General features: G+C 39.2%; 3 protein-coding genes across 5 annotated transcripts in view; 1 reads left to right on the top strand and 2 right to left on the bottom strand.

Annotated features, from left to right (window-relative positions):
- Nucleotides 1-23,140, top strand: part of ophn1 (oligophrenin 1) — a 42,836-nt gene that overhangs the window by 1,845 nt on the left and 17,851 nt on the right. The window contains exons 3-13 of one of the 2 annotated variants that reach the window (XM_077504797.1): nt 10,089-10,159; nt 16,523-16,618; nt 17,432-17,493; nt 17,907-17,978; nt 18,853-18,954; nt 19,033-19,143; nt 19,250-19,354; nt 20,581-20,710; nt 20,810-20,910; nt 21,001-21,092; nt 22,751-22,829. In XM_077504797.1, coding sequence (XP_077360923.1) covers nt 10,099-10,159; nt 16,523-16,618; nt 17,432-17,493; nt 17,907-17,978; nt 18,853-18,954; nt 19,033-19,143; nt 19,250-19,354; nt 20,581-20,710; nt 20,810-20,910; nt 21,001-21,092; nt 22,751-22,829 — 1,011 coding nt within the window. In that variant the 5' untranslated portion in view covers nt 10,089-10,098. Of the gene's footprint in view, nt 1-10,088; nt 10,160-13,587; nt 14,287-16,522; nt 16,619-17,431; nt 17,494-17,906; nt 17,979-18,852; nt 18,955-19,032; nt 19,144-19,249; nt 19,355-20,580; nt 20,711-20,809; nt 20,911-21,000; nt 21,093-22,750; nt 22,830-23,140 lie in introns of those variants that run through there. The other variant, XM_077504796.1, reaches the window with a different exon arrangement.
- Nucleotides 1,978-3,067, bottom strand: gja2 (gap junction protein, alpha 2). Its single transcript, XM_077504798.1, has one exon. The coding sequence runs from the start codon at nt 3,065-3,067 to the stop codon at nt 2,015-2,017; it is 1,053 nt and encodes a 350-aa protein (XP_077360924.1). The 3' UTR covers nt 1,978-2,014.
- On the bottom strand, nt 7,270-11,422 carry LOC144006116 (gap junction beta-1 protein-like). 2 transcript variants are annotated; one of them, XM_077504800.1, is made up of 2 exons: nt 11,145-11,422; nt 7,270-9,878 (listed from the first exon to the last, which is right to left on the bottom strand). In XM_077504800.1, the coding sequence occupies exon 2, from the start codon at nt 9,862-9,864 to the stop codon at nt 9,139-9,141; it is 726 nt and encodes a 241-aa protein (XP_077360926.1). In that variant the 5' UTR covers nt 9,865-9,878; nt 11,145-11,422; the 3' UTR covers nt 7,270-9,138. The 2 variants fall into 2 exon arrangements, with proteins under 2 accessions (XP_077360926.1, XP_077360925.1); XM_077504799.1 differs by lacking the exon at nt 11,145-11,422 and adding an exon at nt 10,842-10,942.

The following is a 23,140-nucleotide window of genomic DNA, read 5'->3' as shown; positions in this document are numbered from 1 at the left end:
CGGAGTACCCGGAGAAGACCCACGCGGGCACGGGGAGAACATGCAAACTCCACCCAGGAAGGTCGGAGCCTGGACTTGAACCCGAGTCCTCAGAACTGGGAGGCGGACGTGCTAACCACTCGTACACCGTACGTAATAATAATAATAACTCAATTTCGTCATTCGCCGATACAAATGGTTGATAAAACGTTTTACAGTATTTCTTGTATCTACTTATTTCACACATTTACCTCATTTTATCTGCTTTTATCAACTGAGAAATATTGAATTTTACTCAGAAAACAAGTGGTATTTGTGCCCCTAACGTAAAGTCAAACAATTTACACTGTTGTTGTCAAATCCTGCTTGCTTTGACTCATAACAGATGGGCGATGTGCCAGAGGTCTAGACCAACTTGACTTGAGGCGCTGCTGTCTTAGCGGTTCTTTGTTGTGGATATCGGGAAAATCATGAGCCGTCGGCTTTCTCGGCATGGCCTAGAACAGCCAGTGACATTTCATACCTGCGCCTTTAGTAGGGACTTACCCGACTCAATCCATCTCTTACAAACACCACAATCATGTTGCAGTTATATAAATCTGTAACCATCAATACTGTAAAAAAACATTTTATAATCGAACATAACAGTGCTCGTCAACGGGAGCAGTTCAATCAATATTTATCTAGCAATATGATAAAAACATTCATCCATTTTCTTAACCGCTTAGTCCTCACAAGGGTCGCGGGGGTGCTGCAGCCTATCCCAGCTGGCTTCAGGCAGTAGGCAGGGGACACCCCGAACTGGTTGCCCGCCAATTGCAGGGCACACAGAGACAAACAACCATCCACACTCACAACCATGCCTAGGGACAATTCAGAGTGGTCAATTAACCTGCCTTGCATGTTTTTGGAATGTGGGAGGAGACCGGAGTACCCGGAGAAGACCCACGTGGGCACGGGGAGAACATGCGTCCTCAGTACTGGCAGACGTGCTAACCACTCAACCATCGTGCCACCTGACAAAAACATACAAAAAAATAAAATATATCATACTCACCAGAGATGCTGCTGTATTAATATGCTCGTTGAACTGTCAAGTTTTTCTCTGTTATGTTTTTCACTGAAAAATACTGACATCACTCTGGCAGGAGTTGACAAATTCAAACTCTCATTGGTTAAAGAAGCAGTCCCTTTACTAATATAGTTTATCTACACTCTATTTTGAAGGCCCTGGGCAGATTGCAAGATGCGTCAGAAAAATTTCAAGACTAGTATCTCAACAAATACATTTAAAACCCAAACTATAAACTACAAGCTTTTCGCTTATAACATATACAGTAACACTACTGGAAGCACTACAGCCAAAAGAAACATTACCAAATAAATTGAATAGACTTTCAATTTCATGAAAGAATTTAGGTTGTAAATGTAGGTCAGAGGATAGGCAGCGGATAAAGGCGTAAAAAATTGAATAAACAAGATCATAATATAAGAGATATTTAATCCATCCTTGTATGAATGCGCGTTTGTTTGATATTTTTTAAATTTATGCTTTGAGCTAAACATTTTTGAAAACCTTCTTGACTATTTTTGCACTATCAGTAAACTAATGTCAGATTTTACATCGTGGTTAGTGTTAAACTATAAGTGCTTGGAATAATCTTACCGTCCCTTCCAAAAGTATTCGAACAGCAAGTTCAATTCTTTTGTGTTTATTGTGTACTGATGATTTGACTTTCTCTGCTAAATCATGGATGAAATGTCGCATGGAATAGGGGCACCTGTATTCTTCCTGAGTGATTCGCAACTGCGACTTTTCAACTTTCAGCTGCTTGAACGCTGGCTCCTATTCCAGCTGACCTTTGACAATAGGCGGGTTACACCCTCATATATCACATTTACACTTTGGGCAATATGGATTCGTCAATGAAGCTGACATGCATGTTTATGGAATGTGGGCAGAAGCCAGAGTACACCCGTAAAACCGTGCTGCCCCTGTATCTGTCAGTCCACGTTAATGAAGAATATCACGTGTCTATATTTTGAGGTCATCAATCCTGCTTTTGTTATTGCTGTGCTTGCTAGACTGGCTGCTTCTCCGCTGGCTGTCCACGGGCATCTCTTGAACCGAGGTGGAGGTTTTCCTCTCCCTCCCGTCGTCTCCATCTGTTTTACCTTTCCTCTGGGCGGCCATGTTGTCTCTGTTCTGCTTATACATCACCTTGCTGCTGTAGGGGCTGTAGGGGCCATTCGGCTCAGCGATTCCCGTTGGGAAGGATTCAGGCCCCGCGGGGCGACTAGGAAAGTAGTCGTAGTTCGGGACAAGAGGGATGACGGCTTCCGCGGGCTCCCTCGCCGCCTGCGAGCGCCTGTAACGGAGGCCCTGGTGGCATTTGGTGAAGCCGAGATGGTACATCTCCACTAAGTTGAGCAGCAGCGAGACGCACGCCACGGCCAGCATGAAGAGGATGAAGACGGTCTTCTCAGTGGGTCTGGAGATGTAGCAGTTGACCACGTTGGGGCAAGGCCATCGGTCGCAGGTGTACATTGGCTTGAGATCAAAACCATACAGGAAGTACTGACCTACGATGAAAGCCACTTCGAATAGAGTCTTAAAGATAATGCTGAAGACGTAGGTCCGGAGTAGCGCTCCTCTCAAGTGCACATGACCTTGGGTGTCCTTGATGGGCTTTAATACCTTCTTGGCCTTATTGCCGAGTATCTGCTGCTGCTTTTCACTCTGGAGAGCCAGTTCCTTCTCCTTCTCTTTCAACTTCTCCTCCATGCGCACCAGATGGAGGATGTGTCCCAGGTAAATGAGAGTGGGCGTGGACACGAAGATGATCTGCATCACCCAGAAGCGGATGTGGGAAATGGGGAAGGTCTTGTCGTAGCACACGTTCTGACAACCGGGCTGCTTGGTGTCGCAGGTGAAACCCGACTGCTCGTCTCCCCACACCCTCTCGGCGGCCGAGCCCAGCACCAGGATGCGGAAGATGAACAGAACCGTCAGCCACACTTTGCCCACTACGGTCGAGTGCTCCTGGGCGCTCTCCAGCAGCTTCCCCAGCAGGTTCCAGTCTCCCATGACGGCTCACAAATCGATCCCCAGCTTTAATGACAAGACCACCTGGGTGGAGACAACCACATGCCGCGCGTTAATGTATGAAGTCGCCGCAACGGTCGTTCTAAGTGTATCCTGAAGTGTCGGTTGGTTGGACTATTAAAAGAACTGACCTACATTTACAACCTAAATTGAATTATCTGCATGAAATTGTGATAATTTATTCCTAACGGTGTGTTCTTTTCATTTCGTGGTGTGTCTCTTGGCTGCACTTAGTAGCTGTGTAAATTCTGAACACCTGTAGCAGTGGAGTGCAAGTGATGGGACTACCCAGGGAGTTCACAATGTCCCAAGATTCTGATTAGTAAATGTATTAAGGGGGAGTTTGTAGCTTGAATCAATCAATTGAAAATTGAAAGGAACTGTTGAAGTTGAATGTGGAGTGTGCCCGAGCGCACTGCTAATTATTGGCACCTCGTCAGCCACAGTGTTTGCGTAAATATCATTAGATAAATAATAAATAAAAAAATAAATAATATTAGAGGTACACAATGGAGCCAGAGAGGGATTTTTCCCCCCACAATTACAATGCATATATGGCTTATTTAGTCATCAATGAAAGTGAATAAATATTAATATATTTACTATACGCAGCATCTCTGTTCAGTAGGATGTATTTTATTTACATTTTTAGACATATCTGTCATATTGATATGGATTCTTTACTACTTAGATGACCGATGTGGCATGATAAATGCTGTCATATAGACTTTTTTTTTTTTTTTTTTTTTTTTTTTTTTTTTTTTTTTTTTAAATATGGTATTTATGGTTTCTATAATTATGACATGATGGTGGTGGCATTCAAAGTCGACTAAGTTGCTATTGAAGATCAATGTTCTAAATGCATGGCACTGCTAAAATAAAAATAATAACCGGTATACTTGCACAATATGATAAAACACTGTTTTAATTCACTGTCAGTGATTAAGATATTAATTTTCAAGTCTGCAGTATACCAAAATCTTTCTAATAACCTGCTCTTCTTAGGTCGCCATACAATGTCACATGACAATACTCTACTGTTAACTACAATTATAAACACATATTTTAAAAAATATTTTTCTTTTAATTGAACATAGTGAACTTAAACACAAAAGAAAAGGCTGTCAATATAAATTACATTCAAAATTGCAAACAGCTTGGTTCATTAAACTTGTTACAGTCCCATGTGGTCTACTGTAAATGAGGCTCTATGTGGAAAAACAAACGCAAATCAATGTTTTTCTTCACAGTGTCATTTTCCAAAATGTATTGCTTAATTGTGTCCACAACCTTTCACGCAAACATTCTGTCACTGAGAGGGAAGGAACTCCTTAGCCTGTGCTAAGTCAGGTGGGTGAACCGCAACTCTGTCAGTGACTTACAAGGAATAGTGTGATTATTATTATTAGTAGTTATAATTATGTTATTTTTTTTACTACTCAAATTAATATTTAATATAATAAAACTGTTCCAGAGTACAGTAAATGAAAACTATTTATAAAAAAAGAAAAGAAAGAGACAGTCATAGAAACAGAGGAACTAGTGAAACCCACAAAATTGATACTTGTAGTATTTAAATGAAATGTACAATTATATAACACATTCTGTTTTTACGTTAATATTTCATTAGTCATGTATTTCTCTGGAAAAGCATTTAATGGAATAACCTTTGACTTTTGACTGTACATTTAGAGTAGTAATCAAAGATAATTAACTTAATAAATGCTATTAAATTACAGTATAATAATAATAACCCAATTAAGTCTTTCTACGTATACAATGACTGGAATTTGAGAGACTAAAATTGAAAATGAAACAAACGCATAGGCAATACTTGGCCAAGTTTTCTTTCATTCATAAACGTTTGGGCTGTATTCATGCATCGGAAAAGCGTTTTGACTTGGTTTTCTGGATTAAAAGAGCAGCTTCGCCTCATAGTTTGCATTGAAGTCACCGCTTAAGGAAAAAATACAAACGTAGACAATTTTCACAGAATACGTAGAATTGAAGGCGACTTACTTGTTTGCTAGCGAACCACCCAGCAGAAAAAGAAAGCGCGTGCAGTCAATAGAATGTGATGCGATTGATCATGAATCAACTACTTGTCTTCCAAAAGGTTGTGTCTTCTCCACTCATTAAAGACAAAATGGGGGTGAGAGTCTAGGAGAGCTGGAGCTGGAACTTTTGCTTGAGGACAGATCTTGTGACACAAGACCCAGATTTAGGTTTCTAGTTTATATTTCAGGGGCTGTTAGTGGTGACACAGCAGCAAACCTGAAAAACACTTGTGCCTGTCCTTTGGGCTGCCACCAGACGAAGTCAACAGAACACCTGTTTGGGATATATAACCCATGTCGATTTGGATCAAATAAAAGTTAGCCCATTTGCGTTGCATGTGTTTTATAAGAATACAAGTAACAAATCTGAGAAATGATTTCTGATTCTGATTAATATTGTGTTTATAAAATATGCGTTAAGCAGCAAAATCCATCTCATTGGGCGGCCATTTTGTCACTTGCTGTCGACTTTAAATGACATCACAGTTGTTCAGGCAATGACCGATTACGGCTCACCTGTTTCCTGAAGCTGAGCCTTGTTGATTGGGCATTACCCGAGCCCTGAGCAGTCATGATGTCATGATGATGTCATTTTCAGTCGACAGCAAGTGGCAAAATGGCCGCCCCATGAGATGGGGGGGGGGGAAAAATGGGTGGATTTTCTTGCTTAACTCATATTCCACAAATGCAATATAATACATTGTGATTAATGTGGGAGCGAATAAGTTAACTAATTTATATTCCTCAAATGAAATAATTACATATTATTGTAAAGACGTTTTTTGATTGACTTCTCATTTAAATTGTTGCACTGTACTGTTATACTGATTTACAGTACTTGCTCTTTGTAGAGTTTGGGAAAACATCACACGCGATTTCTTCGTCAATCTTCCCAGAATGTACAGTACCTGATAACGATCATCTCCCCCAGCCTTTGAGATCCACACTGGGTGAGTCAGGAGGTCTGTTCAGTTCACATTCAGGCCATCTTTCTCTGAACAGCTGATGAGTGCCAAGATAAACTTCTCTCCAATACTTTTTTTTTTTTTTTTAATGTCTGTTCTTTTCATTCTGCCCCGCAAAGTTCCCCTCCTGATCTGTCGGAATACTGTGTGCTCAACAAGCCGCTACAAATGAGGGTTTGTGCCTCTCACGTGAAGACACACTGCAAGAGAATTGTGAAAGCTCTCACTTGAGCGTTTGAGTTTCTGTCCACACGAATGGCAGCTGAAAGCTCCCGAGGGAATGCGGCATGTCTGCGTGGTCTAAATATATATATAATGTTGTCACCGTGTGGCGGTGGCCTGGCATTTTCGAAAGTTGTCCAAACTTGTCCATTCTGTGTCCTCACGTAATTAAACTTTTATCATTTGTATTTACTGTCAACAGTCACTTCAGGAGTGACAGCCACAAGTCCAAAATTTTGCTTGTATTGCAATTTTGATTCTTTTCGCTACACCCCATTATGTGGTTTAAGCCATAAAACTTGAGAGGAAATGTGATGAGGATGAGGACCATTATGACAACCATTACAGTTCTGATTTGTATTTCATCCATCATCAGAATCCATATACCCAATATCGTACCCTGATGGGTGATGAAGGCTCATTAGCACCGCTGTCAGCATACTGAAGTTTTAAAATAGGTTTGATTAGGATTAATGGAAAGCTCATCCAAGGAAATTAAATTATATGTGCAGCACCTTTTGTAACTATGTTTAACATAATTTCTATGAAATTTGAATGTTTGTATTATATACAATTCAGTGCCACAAGATTATGAGCAAAATATGAGCCAGTACTGTATCAAATAATTCTACTTTTACAAATATAGCAATGGTCATTGTCCAAAATGTATTCATTGTGTACTGTGAACCAATTCATCGCATTCCAACTTTCACAGATTTACAAAATCCAGAAGTTCGGAATTGCTGTTCGCATTCAATGGAGCCACTTTTCCTTGAATACCACATTTTCCATGCAGATGAAACTGTTGAAAATGCCATTTTAAATTAAAAAAAATTCACCCTCTCAAGTTCAACCTCAAGTCTTACATTCTACATTTGTATAATTCATTTAATTGCAGCAGTTTAGAATTTCAATTCCATGGCGGTTCAGCATTCACACACATTTTTTAAAACAGAAATGTAATTTTCCAAACAAAGTTATTATTTATTATTGTAGTTTGCAGTGGTGTAGAATGATATATGTGTTGACCCTAATAATTGAATGACTATTACTTTATTAATCACATGAATCAAGTAATTAATTACACACAAAGGTCACCATTTCCCATGGTGGCAAAATGATTTTAGTAGTCTCAAGAATGCCTGTCCAAAATAACATTACTTATTGCAAGTATAATGACCATCAGGATCTAATACACTTGTGACGATGGAGTGTTGATACTTTCTATAAAAAGAGTAGTGCCTCTGCAGGTCCAGCTGTCAGCAAGGTCAACAATTGTCACGCCCACGCTGACCCCTTAGACGGTGAGGCTATTGATAACGCAAAACTCTGCACTCAGTCCGAGACGTTTGCTCACAGGTGGCAACGGTGTCACGAAATATGCGATAAAGTGCCGTCATGCCAGTCACATTTCTTTCCACTTCTATTCAGAAAGCATTATGACTGCAGATTAATGGCCATTGTGGAAAATCACACAAAGTAATGGTGGAGTTTATTCTGTCTTCTATTGATGGCAGATTTACTGCTTCATATTTACCTCACAGGGGTGTTTTAACAGCCACCCATATTAATAAAACACTGTCATTCGAATGAATGTTTTGCATTGTATGTTTACTGTGCATTCATGTGTACTTCACTTCCAGTTAGACAGAAGACGTTAATTACATTTCAGTACTGTATACAGTTCATGGTAGAAAGAAGCTAAATGTTGACACACTGTCTATATAATGTAAATAAACAATGAATAAATAAAGTAAAAATAATAATAAATTAGTTGTACACAATGAAGAATAATGGATTTTATATGAATTATTTTATTTGGCAAGCCATTAATGGACCTAATATGTTATCTGCAGCTACTTAATTAAACTTAATGAGGTCTGAAAGGTTATTAGGTTTTTTATTTGTTCAACAATTAAACTAAATGGTGCTACTGGGTATTCCAACACCAGTTAATAAGATCCAATATAAGAACTATATCAATTTTTTTTTTTTTAAAGTGGAAGTCAACCCGGTTTGCAGAATATGAGTTAAGCACTGCTTAATAAGCAGCAAAATCCACCTGTTTTTAATCCATCTCAGGGGGGTGGCCATTTTGTCACTTACTGTTGACCAGGACTGGACTAGAACAAATAATCGGGCCTGGCATTTTGATTTAGGCCGATTCCTGACTACCCTTAGCTATGTTTATTGGTTCAGTTTGCACTCTATATTGGATATATAGCGATGCGCTGCTCCTTCTTAATTGTGGACCGGTCGCTCGGGACAAAATGGAGGTAAATAATAATTGAATAGCACTATATTAGCCCCAAAGGACACCAACCCATCGGGTATCTGCCCTTTATGCCAGATGGCCAGTCCAGCCCTGCTGTCGACTGAAAATTACAATCACAGTCACTCAGGGCTCAGGTAACCAATCACGGCTCAGCTTCAGAAAACAGGTGAACCGTGATTGGTCATTACCTGAGGCTTGAGCGACTGTGATGTCATTTTTAGGTGACAGCATGTGTCAAAATGGACGCCCTGAGATGGATGAAAATGGGTGGATTTTGCTGCGTAACTCATATTCCAAAAAAAAAAAAAAAAACAGTTTTAATCAGAATATTACATATTATTGTAAAGAAAATCTTAGGGGGTGGATTTCCTCTATAATGATAGAATTTGTCTTTTTTTTTTTCTTCTTGTATTGAATGACATTAAATTGTCCTGACATAAAATAACACCGACATAAACAGTGTATTGCACTTTCATAGTGTAAGTCAAACGTTAATAATTGTTAACTATAAGTCTGCATCATTTTAAAAGCGATTTATTTCCCTACTATGATCTTATGTTGTAGCCAAGCCCCCGTGGTTGATTCTCCAGCATTGTGCAGGTGCTTGCCGCAAGCCTTCCCCACCAAGAAGACGACCTCTGCGATGTTGAGCAGGATGCAAACGCCCGACACGGCCAGCATGAACACAGTAAAGACGGTTTTCTCCGTGGGCCGGGATACGAAGCAGTCCACCGTGTTGGGACACGGGTACGAGTCACACTTGACCAGACGGATCATCTTGTAACCGGGGTAGATCATGTAGAAGACGTACATAAAGGCCACCTCGAACGTGAGCCGGAATAGCAGGCTGATGACGTATGTCCACCAGAGGGCGCCGGTGATTTTCATTTTTTGGCTCTTGATCTGCTCCAGTTCTTTAGGGTTGCTTTTCCCCGACAGCTTGTAGAGCCTCTTGTCCACATGCCGCCGGTGGGCCACATGCATGGCGACCAGCAGGGCGGGAGTGGAGACCAAAATGAGCTGCAGGGCCCACAGGCGGATGTGAGAGATGGGGAAGAAGTGGTCGTAGCACACGCTGTTGCAGCCCGGCTGCTGGGTGTTGCATATAAAGCCGGACTTCTCGTCCCCCCACACGCTCTCTGCTGCAACCGCTAGGACCAGGATGCGGAAAATGAACAGCACGGAAAGCCAGATGCGGCCGATACCCGTGGAGTGTTTGTTGACGCCGCTGATGACAGCATAAAATGAGGCCCAGTTCATTTTTTGCTCCGGGTCTGAAAGACACAAAGGAAAGTTGGAGTCACTTTTTCCTCTCCAAGACCCACAAAAGCCCACTAGGCTCCAACTTGCTGATGTGGTCTTCCCACCTCCGAGTCTGTTTAGTGTCATATTTTCAGACTATTAGTTGGATTGTTGTTTCTGATTGATCATGTATTTCAGTTGACTGAAGTCACAGTGATTTTTTTTCTTTTCTTTTTTTTCAGGGATACCTGCATGTTCTTAGATCAAAAAGAAGATCTGAATCCAGACAGCCAAGACACCTGCCTTCACAAATGTAATAACTTTCATTTAAATTTCTCATAATTTTTCTGCATTACTACATGACTGTCATACAAACAGAGTGAGGTTAGCTCCCACTCAGTGAATGGTTGTCTCTCTCAGGAAAAGCGGAATAGGAAATGGATGGAAAGATATGTAGATAAATAAGATATGAATCAGATTTGAGCACAGTAACTGCAAAAAGCATATTCTCTAATTATTATTATTTTTTTTGGTACCTAATTTATTCATCCATGCCGCTGTTTGGGACAATAAAAAAATACTAGAATGTGATAAGGTGATAAAAGTTCAATAATATTAATAATGTCACATAGATTGTTTAAGTTTATACATTACTAATGAAAAATAAAAACCTTGACAAATATTGAGTTTTACTTTACACATTTTTAATCTAACATTTACATCATTTTCCATTGAATTTTAAAGTTTAATATCACTTTTTACAGCTCTCATAATCATCCATTTAGTTATGCCGTTATTTGAATTTTGCATCACCTGCATATTATCGCCAAGTTTGCGCATTACAAAATAAGAGTTAAGAAGATGACTTCACAAATCACATGACAATTCCATCCTAAAAACATTCAATTGCCAACCCAAATGATAATTAATAAAATAATAAAATAAGAAGTGTTAAAAGCGCCCAAATATGTCTACATAAATGTGAGTGATGTTACCCGGCTCAGCAGGAGGCGTAAGAGGCATATGAGACAGCGATGACAACTCTATTGATCCACTAGCTTGACATGGATGACTGACTGTACAAAAAGAGAAGAAGGGGCCCTCTCTGCCTTGCTGTGGATTTGGCAGACCCCTTATGAGCGACCTGGCACCGTGCGTCATGTGACACACTCGCCCCTCATCAGAGTGCCAAAAGTGCCTTGTGCAAATATCCAAACGTTTAAGTAGTATGCAGATTTTTGTGTGTGACAATGACAAGGAAGTTAAATGAAGCAGCACAAGGAGAAAAATATCCTTACCTTCAGATGACGCTCATAACAAACCCGGACACATTTATGCATGTAGACTTTTTGAAGAAATCTGTGCCAGTGAGCAATGGAGCAGCAGGACTTTGCATTGCTAATGGTATCTCACAGACACACACGCGCGCACACACGCCACCGCACAGCCCTGCACTGAGAGGTCATATGCTTCGACACACACTGTTTGCATACAATAGCTCCATTTAGCCGGGCCAAACAAACAGCCACACAATTCAATTCAAATGTTTTAATTTCGGCCCAGTTGAGGAATCTGTGTGGGGGACTGCAGTCTGCTCTCTTGGTTGAACAGCTTTGTTCTGGACAGGAAGTGTAGAAAGGTATAAAACAGCAATTGACCCAGAATTTCAAGAGACAGTAATACAACACTTATTTTGGGCTTCCGTCCAGTTTTTCCATATCCACTATTTCCAGGCTTAATATTTCACTGGATCTGACTGGTCTAGTAAGCACGTAGCATGTTGTTATTCACCAAAAAGGTATTAATCCCATCATTTCTGGGTCACAACACAAAACCATAAGATGGCCTTGTAGTGTGAGCTCAATCTTGAGATTTCAGATATTTGATTATGTTCAATAGGGTTACCAACTAATTCAACATTTGAAATGTAGTCATTTTAAGTATACTCTCAGAAGAATTTTTTCATCATTCCCCTTTTATTGATTCTGGTTGTGTAAATAAACTGTCTCCAGATTCTTGAGATTCATATAGTTAATTGGTTGAAAATGTATTTGTTAAATCAGCACTATTTCATTACATTGTGTTCCAAATTTTTCAATAAATGTTTAAAAAAAACAATTAAGCAATAATATTGAATGCAAATGATTTGATTTTGGAAAGTTAACTTTGACGGGACTCTGTGTGACGGGACTCTTAACCTTTAATCCTTTAAGTGATGTCTGAATTTATGTGATGTTGTTCTTTAGTCCTTTACGATTCAGTGTCTGTAGATTCAGTCTCAGAATTGTGTGTGGTTTGCCGGATGATTAAACACTGTCCTCTGTACTACTTCGCAGCCGAAGTGGGGGTTGGCGTGTTGTGATTCTCGATGCATTCTCGTTGTTTTTAGTTTAGTCAAGTTATGTGAAGAGTTAAAAAACTTATTTGTGTCTGCATTTTGGGATCCAACCTCTCAGCACACAACAGCATTGCTATGCTGTGCTTTTTATCGGCAGGAAGACCCCCCAACTGTGCTTCGATATAAAAACTATGTGGCTTGCTTATAATGATAACTGTCCTCCAATGTACTTCAGTCTAAAGGAGGACATCTAGAGGTTATTATAGGTAATTGCAATAGAGCAGAACTCGGTGAAGCCTGAGCTGGAGGAAAAATAAAAATACCGTCTGATGAACTTGGGAGAAAAAAAAGAGAAGAAATAACAGATGTGATCATGTGACAAAAGCATTCATATACGCTGTACTTAGTACAAATACTTATAATTTCTTAGGAAGTCAAGACTCAACTCGATTAGTGAAAGTAAAATCAAGCTCTGAAATTAAATGTTTTTTTTTTAAATGCAAATTCCAGTTTTGAAGTTGTAACAAAAAAAAAAAAGAAAAAAAATGCAGACAAATTGGCTTCAATGCATAGTGAAGAAGAAGGGGAAAAATAACATCCCTGGACAGCTTTGCTGTAAGCTAAATTCTGACAGAATAATCGGGACTAAATTTACAATGGGTCATTCATCAGCAAAACAAAAACTGCTAGATTAATGAACGATACCATCTTTTTTTACATTAGAGAATTTTTAAATGCCACGAGTTTGTGGTTTTTAGGCTGGCGCAAGACACAACGCATTTGCCATCTCGGAGACACCACACGTCCCTTGTCAGAGTAAGGTGGACAAAGTCCCACAAGTTCCTTGTGCAAATATTCAAAAGGTTAAGTACTAAGTAGTATGCAGATTATTATTATTTTGTTTTTTGTGTGACAATTAGGACTTAAAACACAACAACAACAAAAACAACAATAACAACATCTGGATCTGGAATATCTTGCTTCTCTGAAGCTTGCCATCATGGTTAATGCTCCATGGCTAGGAGCGGAAGTACTGAGATCTCTTTTCAAGTGTAGGTAATAAAAGTAATATGTAAGAATTGTAATTTTTGCATGCAAATACTTTGGTAAGTTTAATTTAGCTTTATTTACTTTAATTTACAAAAAGCTCTGAAACAATTTAGCATTCATTTACTCACAGAACTTATATTATTTGCAAATGATGAATTTTAATAAACCAGCAGTTTGATTTTGTTCGTCACAGAAGTGTGAAACTATTTTAGTTATTATTATTATTATTATTATTATTATTATTATATTGGCTAGCTTATTAGCTTGCCATTAAATTTGTAGCGGCCCCTTTAAGAACCTCCTGGGTGTGTTTAAAAAAAATGTTTTATTTTTTTTCAGTCATGGGCTTGATTGGTAGCGTTCCATTTCGCGTTGACGCAGGCTTGTACTATTAATGTGCCTTAATATACAAATGATATACCACCTCAAAGATTCCACTTTCCGTTTGAATGTAAGATTACATGTTGGAGGGACTGTAAAAGAGTTTTACTCAAACTTGTGATAGCAGATATTGCCAAATATGGCTCTTGAAAATGTAACACATTTTGGAATGGGACGTGTCCAAAATGAAACTAGCCGCGCTTGGGCTCGCGACAGCACTACACTGGAAAAGTGGCTAAGCGGACAGTGTTCGCTTAATTAATCCCCGGAAAAAGGCTGACAATCACGGAAAAGCGAGGAGGGAATCCTCGCCGTCCGTCTGTTTCTCCCCCTTCGGCTTCGTAAGTGACCAGCGGCCATTGTAGGCTCCCACGGCCAACATGGTTGCTCGAGCTCCGCTGCAATGAGCGGCGTGCAGTAGTAGGCGAGCTGGGAGCTGCGTGGAAACCAAACTCACTCAACTGACTGGCTGTCTGTCTCCATCATCGTTTTTATTGCTCGAGAGACCACAAACAAGATGGGGCATCCTCCCCTGGAGTTTAGCGACTGTTACTCGGACAGTCCTGACTTTAGAGAGACGCTCAAGTGCTACGAACTAGAGCTTGAGAGAACAAGCAAATTCCTTAAAGAGTTGATAAAAGATGGCAACAATGTGATTAACGCAATCAAAGGTAAGCACCTTTGACTCTATTTTTACATTTCATGCCGTTGCAAGATGCGTTGCTAAGGTGCGGGAGACGTTTGGGAGGTGCTAGTGCTCCCCAATGACAGCAACAAAACTCCTACTAGAAGAGGTGGGAGTAAAATTATGACTTGCACATTTGTGGCTTTCTCAAATGTCAAGTCTTAACTTTAAAATTTCAAGAAAGTTAGTGTAGCAAAACAAGCAAGTCAAGTCGAGGCCTCACTAATCAAGTTGAATCATATAGTCTTGCTCAATCACAACGTACCTGTGGTTGTGATCAGAGCATGCAAAGGCTTTCTGCTTAGTTGACCTATTTTAACAACCTAAATTCTATTTTTTTTCCCTCCATAAAATTGTATTCATTTATTTCATTTCAAGGAGTCTCTTGTCTTTATTTTACAGTGTTCTCTGGGCTGCACCGCTTTTAATAATTTATGTTCATTAGATATTTTTTTTTTTGCCCAATCAGGTTTCAGCCTTTCTCTTGCTGCCATGTATATTTAATCTACTCAGCGCCTTCACAATCAGTAGCGGCTGATGTACCTATATAATCAATGGGATTGTTTCTCCAACTAATAACATTAGAAATTCATCCTCACAGGGCCACCACACTGGCCCTCGATGACATAATCATTATGTCCTCTGATTGTTTGTTCAGAGCAAACTGTTGACTAGCAGAATACACTTATTAATTTGCATCGCTGGTGATTATGATGTATTTTATTTGCCTTTTATCAAATGTTTTTGTCACGATTGTTAGATGAATATTGAGTTGATTTCCTGATTTGTATCAAAACATATTAGTTGAATCCAAATGTAATCGTTTTGGAGCTTGTTCTATGATATTTGCTTCATCAGGTGCTATCTACATCATAGTATAGTTTGGAGTTACCAGATTTGTATTTATCATGAGTGCACAGAAAAATACTTTTCTTTAAAAAAAAAAATAAAAAAATAACTGCTGTTCTATCTTGAAAATGCAGATTTTCACATTTAAGTAGGCACAACTTGTCAAGTCAGGTAGTTCAAGTTCTCACGAATACAAAGGAAGGTCGAGTAGCCTATTTCATACGTTTTAGCCAAATCCCAAGTCCTAAAATTGTCAACTAAGTCCGAGCTCAGGTCCCACCGTTGATATCTAGTATGCAGATGTTGCTTTCCCACTCTGCAAGAGCGAATCAAGCCCAGTTTACCGTGTGGACCACATCCACGCATCCACAAGTTTACAGTACATGGCTACATTTGGGACAACGTGGCACCCCCCTGAGGACACACTATTTGTTTTGTTTTACTTGCCAAGCTCCCATTTTGTAGCCCTGGCAAACAAATGGCGGCATTGTTGTCCATGTTGGCACACTTCTGGGCATAAACTGAATGTCTTTTTGTTGAATGCACCAATGTTAATGTTTATTTTAGTGCTGACAACTGTCCTTGTGCTGCAACTGCATGTGCATCGATGCATGCAATGCATTTTCTTCACTAAAGACGAAGAATTAAAAAAAAAAAATGAATTAGACACACATAGTGAACACAAATGAAGAGCCCAGGAGATTCAAGGGATGATTTCAAGTATGCTACTCGATCCCAAGGCCAAAATGTCTTGCAGGATTGATTTAACAGCCCCGAGTTTGTTTAGATAATGAAAGCCAGACGTTGAGGGGGGATAATACTGACCACGTACTGTCTACTGCTGACTTTCCTACCAGGGCAAAAATAAAAAGGCAATCTAGAATTGAATGGGAAAAATTTTTTCCCACCTGTATCCACACAAAATGTATAAAAAAATATATTATAATCTCTAATGAGAATAAGATTCCTCACCTAACTTAGATTCCTCACCCCTGACAGATCCAAAACTCTGCCTTGCACTAAATATTTCATTGCAATGTAGCCAAACATGTCACTCAACTCAACTCCCCCAACAAGTTTGTAAATGTTGGCCTCAAAGTTGAATTACAGAATATTTTGTATTGTTATGTGTCACGCTTGGTGGCGGAAAGAAAATCCAACTGTTTTGTTTTGTTTGTTTTTAGTAACAGATGTGAATCACTGTTTGACTATGTGTCCTGTGAGTGGCTGGCAAACAGTCCAAGGTGTACCTTGCATCTCACACAATGATTAAATTCTAATTATATTACATCTACGATCCTAATAAAGACATTTGCTATTAAAAAAAAATGAATGATAGATATTTTTCAAAGGCTTTATGTATGTTTTCCTAGGTTATTCTCTGGCTGTGCAGAAGCTCTCCCAGACTCTCAGTGTGTTCCAGTTCGACTTCATTGGTGACTCCTTGACTGATGATGAGATTAATATTGGTACGTTAATCAAAATCACCGTAAGGTGCCTTTAAGATTGCCCCATTGATATTCACTGTAGGGATGGGTGAGTACCGATACCTGGTATCAGGTTGCTTAGTTCAAAGTATCAGTACATGTGTATTGGCTGCCCTCTTGTGGTCGTTTTTAAAGTGGAAGTGAACCTTAGTCATTTCTTGACAATAATATGTGACCACACTAGTCTAAACATGACATTCTGATTAATATTACATTTTTGGAATATGAGTTAATCAGCAAAATCCAGCCGTTTTTTTAATCTATCTCACGGGGTGGCCATTTTGACAATTGCTGTTGACTGAAGATGACATCACAATTGCTCATGGCTCAGGCAACAACCAATCACAGCTCACCTGTTTTCTGAAGCTGCGCTGTGATAGGTTGTTACCTGAGACCTGAGCAACATTGATGTCATTTTCAGTTGACAGCAAGTGACAAAATGGGATCGATAAAAATTTATGGATTTTGCTGCTTAATTCATATTCCACTAACATAATATTAACCAGAATACCATATTTAGTGGGGCTTCATAGAATATATTATTTTATTTAAAAAAAAAAAAAAGAAAAAAAAAAAGGGGTTAACTTGTTCCAAAAATGGTTTTTGGGGATAATGTTATGTATCAAAACATATTATTCTTGTTATAGAACTGCAGTGCATCATACTGATCGCTGTTCCAAACAAACCACTCTAAACTAACCACGTTATTTAGAATGTTACATACTTTTGTTTGTGTTTTTAATGTGTCTTTTTCCGAGCGCATTTTCTAAGTGCTGTGCGGCCTTTCATCCTCAGCTCAGTCGTTCCAGGAGTTTGCGGGACTCTTGCAGGAAGCGGAGCATGACAGGATGATGCTGGTGGGTTATCAACTTCCGCCACGCGCACGCTGCATCCTATTGGAGCTTCATTGGACAAACACATTAGCCTGCATTTGAATCGTTTTCATTACATTTAGTTTTTCTCCGGGTCTGATAAACTCATTGATGACGGAATGTTTTCCTTTGCACTTGTCATGCTATGGTATTTTTATGATGGGTTACAACTAGACGCCGATCCTGTTTGACTGGCTTGTCTGGTGTCTAAAATACAGTCATTTAAAACCTGACATGTGCTAACCCGTGCTGAAAAAAAATGCGTCAAAAAAAACAAAAAAATCGTGCACACACAATTGTTTAGAAATCGCATTGCCAAAACGTTGCTTAGCAACACTGAGTTTCATTTTAGGATTGCAAAGTAATACAGGTACATGTTCCCTGTTTTCACTGTGCAGGTTCAGAATGCGTCAGATCTGCTCATCAAGCCTCTGGAGAAGTTCAGAAAGGAGCAAATAGGTTTAACAAAAGTGAGCATATGTTGTCTTCTACTGCGTCACCTTGTGCATGAAATTGAATGCTTACGCAGCATGCATACAATCCTTCCTCATGCCACAGGATGCCACAAGCGACTTCCCCATTATTTATTATGAAGATGTGTGTGGCAACATGAAAAAAAAAATACTCACATATAGTTCCCCATTTAACCTTTATTGTGAAAACAGTAAAGCATTGTTTTAATCTGCTGTTTAAAGTGGATTTCAACCCGTGTAATGAGCATTCTTTTCAAATTCAACCACACTTTTATTTTTTTGGAATTTAACACCCCGTTTATATGACTGGCTCAAATTATCACCCAAATGAGACTTGCTAGGCAATTTGTTTTGATTTATATCCTTGTCACCGAAGCTTTCATTAGTATTGGTGATTTTTTTTCCCTTTCCACTGATTCTCTGTACACTTTGATCAAGTGTAATGAGGCATGTGTCACAGTTTAAAGGCATTTACCTACATTAGATCCTCTCAGCAGGATATTATTATGATTAATCACATTTGGTGACAGAAATAGTCACTTTGGGTCCACATAGAAGAAGGCTTAGAAGCCCATTTATTTTGGATGAAAGCTATGTCATCAAGTATCGTATTGGAAATTATGAGCTGGAGTGTGTTTGTAGCTGGAGACAAAATGTTTGGGGTACATTTTCTATATCAAATAAATCCACATTGAGGCAGTATGGTGAATAGATAAACCACAGATTGACACAAAGCAGCTCTACACCTTTAATATTCTAAATCTAAAATGTCACTTGTCGCAAATGACCAACACAAAATTAACCAAAAACAAAAAACACAAAACAATTTACAGAACAATCATCTGATATGTAATAATTGTATGTTGTGCAGGAAAAGAGGAAAAAATTTGAAAAGGAGGGTGAAAAATACTACTCCCAGCTGGACAAGCACCTGAATCTTTCTGCAAAGAAGAAGGAGAGTCAACTTCAAGAGGTTAGTGAGTGACATTGTGGCAGTGAGAGCGACGCGTATCCCTCTGCGTGCCTTCATTTGTCTTTCCCCACCGCACAGGCTGATGAGATCTTGTGCAAAGAGCGAGTCAACTTCTACGAGTCGTCCGTGGAGTATGTGTACCAGATCCATCAGGTCCAAGATAGGAAGAAGTTTGACGTGGTGGAGCCTGTAAGTCTGCAAAAAGAACACGGCTTCGTATTAACTTAATAAAATGTATAAAAAATGTGGGTGAATCCTTGAGTGACAAATTTTATATTCTGGTTTTGTTGTGCAGGTCCTGGCGTTTCTCCACAGTGTTTTGACCCTCAACAACCTAACGGTGGAGATGACGCAGGACTTCATGCCCTACAAGCAGGAGTTGCAGCTCAGCCTGCAGAACGTAAGTGGAACAAATACATCTTGTCCTCATTGACTGGATTTACACTACATGGTTCACGATTTCAGGTTTCTAGTGGCTCAGTAACTGATATTACTACTCCGGGAATCAGGTCTCTCTTAAATGAAAGCAGAAATGAAACCGATATCTGTTGATGTGATTGCACCGTTTACAAACAGATCGGCTCGGCATTGTCAATTGTAACCTAACATTACTGAAATATATTTGCTGCGACTGGCTGGTGACCAATTCAGGGTGTACCCAGCCTGCCACCCAATGTCATCCGGGATACGCACTAAAAACAATTGTGTCAAAAATAACCCAAATTGCATCACAAATGGACCGATCCACTATTTGGGTCAACTTGACCCAACTTTCTGGGTTGCTGATTGGTCGCCAGTCCATCAAGGATGGTAGTAAAGGGGCATAATTCGGGCTGGGTTTAAAGAATTAAATAATGAATATCAAATTGTTTTTTCCCTTTTCGAGCCTGATATCGATTCATAAAACCATGAATTGATTATTGTAGAAGAAAATAGATTTTTAAACGTTACTGTTGACATGAATGTACAAGTATTTTCTTACATTTATGAAAGACCTGTAATGGGACTTATTGCTAGGGATGTTCGATACCACTTTTTTTTTTTTCAGACCGATACCGATACTCAGACCCTCAGTACTCACCGATACTGATACCAACTGCCGATACCAGTAGTACATTTTGACAAATAAAAAAAAAAATCACTAAAAGATATTTTTAAACAAATATATTTCCTTTTAATTTTGACAAAAAAAAACAGCACAGTCACTCTTCAATAGTCTTGACGCTCAAAATAAAACACAAAAATTCTCTTTTAGTTTAAGATTCACAATTTTGAAGTAGTTCCAAACCGGTGAAGTTTTGGTGAAAAACTGCTGCAAGCTAGCACCGGTTACAGGCAAGGAGGACTCACTTAACGTCTTCCCCCTCTGCCATCGGTCGCTTGTACTCGTCTGCTTCACGAGTGCTCGAGTACTTGAAAAAAGGCTGGTATCGGCCCGATACCAAGACATGGTATCGGTACTCGCCCATCCCTAATTTTGTCCATCTGTGCACACCACGTTTATTGAATGCAAACAGTGATATATGGGTAACTTAAAATAGAGCCACTAAATCCAAATTGAAGAATTTAAATGCAAATCCAGTCTTAATCCGAATCCCATCAAGCGTTGTGCGATTGTGCCCGCAGACGAGGAACCACTACGAGAGCACTCGAGAGGAGATGGAGTACCTCATGAAGCGAATGAAACAGTCCTCGCAGATCTGCAAAAGGCCCAGTTGGCTGCCTATGGCGGGCTATCTGTATTGTCAGGAGAAGTGTAAGTGGAGCAGGAGGAGACACTTGTACAAGCTTGTTTAAATTACCTCTCTTGCACGTTGGGTTGAGGGTGTGCCCTGTTTTGTTTCCATCCCAACAGGGGCGCTGGGTGTGACATGGGTCAAATACTACTGCAAGTATCGCACAGAGGGAAGACTGCTGGTCATGGTTCCTTGTGAACAGAAACCCACCACTAAGCAGGTGTCACAAAATGCATCCTTACTATATATTTTAAATACAAAAAAAACAACAGACTGTAATATGTAATATTCGAACAATCATTTCCTTCAGGGACCCACACAGCTGACCCTGAAGTCGTGCGTCCGCCGGAAGACGGATTCCATAGACAAGCGCTTTTGTTTTGACGTGGAAGTTAACGAGAGGTTAGTGAAGCAAACGTGAGACGTACCTCGCGGGTTAAACGGGTGACGGGTGAAGCGAACAGGTGGCTTTCCAAGGACGGCCAGCGAGGGCGAAATGGAGCGCAGCCCAAACATTCCCGAAGCGTCGCAAACAGATGGGAGAGGAACGCGACAAGCTCATATTTATCTCATCAGGCCCTTGGTGACAAAATGCATTGTAAACACATGGAGTCGGCGGAGACGCTTGCTTGTCGTGCGGCTGTTTTTCAATGTTTAAATGACTGCTGAATGACGCATGAAGGGCTTTGAAAGTGTCGTGTAGTGTTGAGCAACTAATTAGAGTCATGTTAACAACACGATGAGGTCTCAACTTGTCTGATAGACTGCAGGTGGCAGTCATGTCTTTGCAGAGAAACTCACGCTGGCGGCTCCCACTTTAAAGCAGCTTCTTGTTTCTTTTCATTCAGTATCTGGCCAGAAAAAGGAAAGGGCCCGGTTGTTCAATTCTCGGTTATTTTAACCACTGTTTACCTTCTAACTGCCAGTTAAATTCTTAACCCGCCGTTAAATATGCGTTGTTCAAAACATGGTTAGTCATACCGTTTGTTAATGGCACCGTCAAAGTTAACTGTGCCATTTACGTCACTGGTTAGCACCGATATATCCCACAATTCCTCTTTTTGCTTACTTCCGGCCAAAAGCAATGGAATACTATCCAAATGACCCCTGGCACTCGCCAAAAAAAAAAAAAAAAAAAAGAAGCCGGAAGTTTTCTGCTGACGAAGAAAACGTTAATCAATCAATGGTTCAAATAATAGCCTATAGGAGTTTTTGTGACATTATTTTTAATTCATCATCATTTATTTTTTATACTCTGTCTATTTTCAGTGAATATTTTTTAGCAACTAATATTGGATGTTTTTGTCTGATTTTGTTTCTCATATTTTTGTCTTTTTTTTTTTTTGTCTGGCATATTTGTATATTTGACTGATTTGTATTTAAGTTTAGAATTATTTGTCTTGTTTTTGTATTTACATACTTCTGTGTATTTTTCATGTAATATTTGTAATTACTGTTTTAACTTAAAATAAACATTTTATTATTATTATATTAAATTTAAATTTATTTAAATTAAATTATTAGCAATTAATAAAAAAATAAATAAATAAAATGGCATTTACCGGTACTTAATTTGAATCAATTTTGTTATATTGTGTAACAAATAAAGTTAAATTACATTTAAATAAATATATTTTATTATGTTAATTATAATTAATTATATTATCATATTATATATAATGTGTAATATTAAAATAAATTAAATTAAAATATGTTACTGTTAAATATATATTTAGATCAACAGTTGAAATTGGCCAAACAAAACACAGACAGTTGCTTATTGATAAAGCTAAACGCTTCAATTTCAAGTGTTGTTTTGTTGCTACTGTAGCAGAAAATATGAGACAGGCAAAAGCAGTTTTGATTTGCATCACTTTGTGCAATAATGGTTAAATCAAAGTTGCATTCACGCCATATTTAAAATATTGACAAGATCCAGGTCCTGCTTTCAATGACAGCTGAAATGCTAAATATTATCATAGTCAAGCAATGATTTTTCGAACTGAATCATTTCATTGCAACCTTTGCCTCTTTAATGGCATTTGTGACTGTTTCCATAGAAACACGCCCGTCACCTTCCAGGCTCTTTCGGAGGAAGACAGGAAGTTGTGGATGGAAGCCATGGACGGGAAAGAACCTGTGAGTTGACGCTTCTCTCATCTCCGATTATTCCTCCAAGAGATATTTGGTAGAACTGGACTCTAGAGTAAATAAAATAGGTGAAGCGGGCAGACAAGTGAGTCTCCTGACGATAATGTCTTCTTACAGTCTGTGTGGAAGCTCTTTTTTTATATATGGTATAAATACAGTGATGCCTTGACTTTTTTTATTTATAGAATGGTGCAAACAATCAAACACAGAAATGAGAACACTTAAAAGGAGCTGCTGTAGGCCACAACTCACACCCAGGTTAACAGACGCCAGCTTACTAGGCCACATATTTTTATTTT

This window comes from Festucalex cinctus, chromosome 18, assembly GCF_051991245.1.
Source record: "Festucalex cinctus isolate MCC-2025b chromosome 18, RoL_Fcin_1.0, whole genome shotgun sequence".
NCBI classification, from domain to species: domain Eukaryota; kingdom Metazoa; phylum Chordata; class Actinopteri; order Syngnathiformes; family Syngnathidae; genus Festucalex; species Festucalex cinctus.
Note: the sequence above shows the minus strand (reverse complement) of the source record. Positions and strands in the feature narration are given on the sequence as shown.

Excerpts from the sequence above, each read along its gene's own strand:
- gja2 (XM_077504798.1), bottom strand. The coding sequence starts at position 3,067 with ATGGGAGACTGGAACCTGCTGGGGAAGCTGCTGGAGAGCGCCCAGGAG.
- LOC144006116 (XM_077504799.1), bottom strand. The coding sequence starts at position 10,869 with ATGCCTCTTACGCCTCCTGCTGAGCCGG. Across the intron at positions 9,879-10,841 it reads TACGCCTCCTGCTGAGCCGG|ACCCGGAGCAAAAAATGAAC; the intron begins GTAACATCACTC and ends TGTGTCTTTCAG.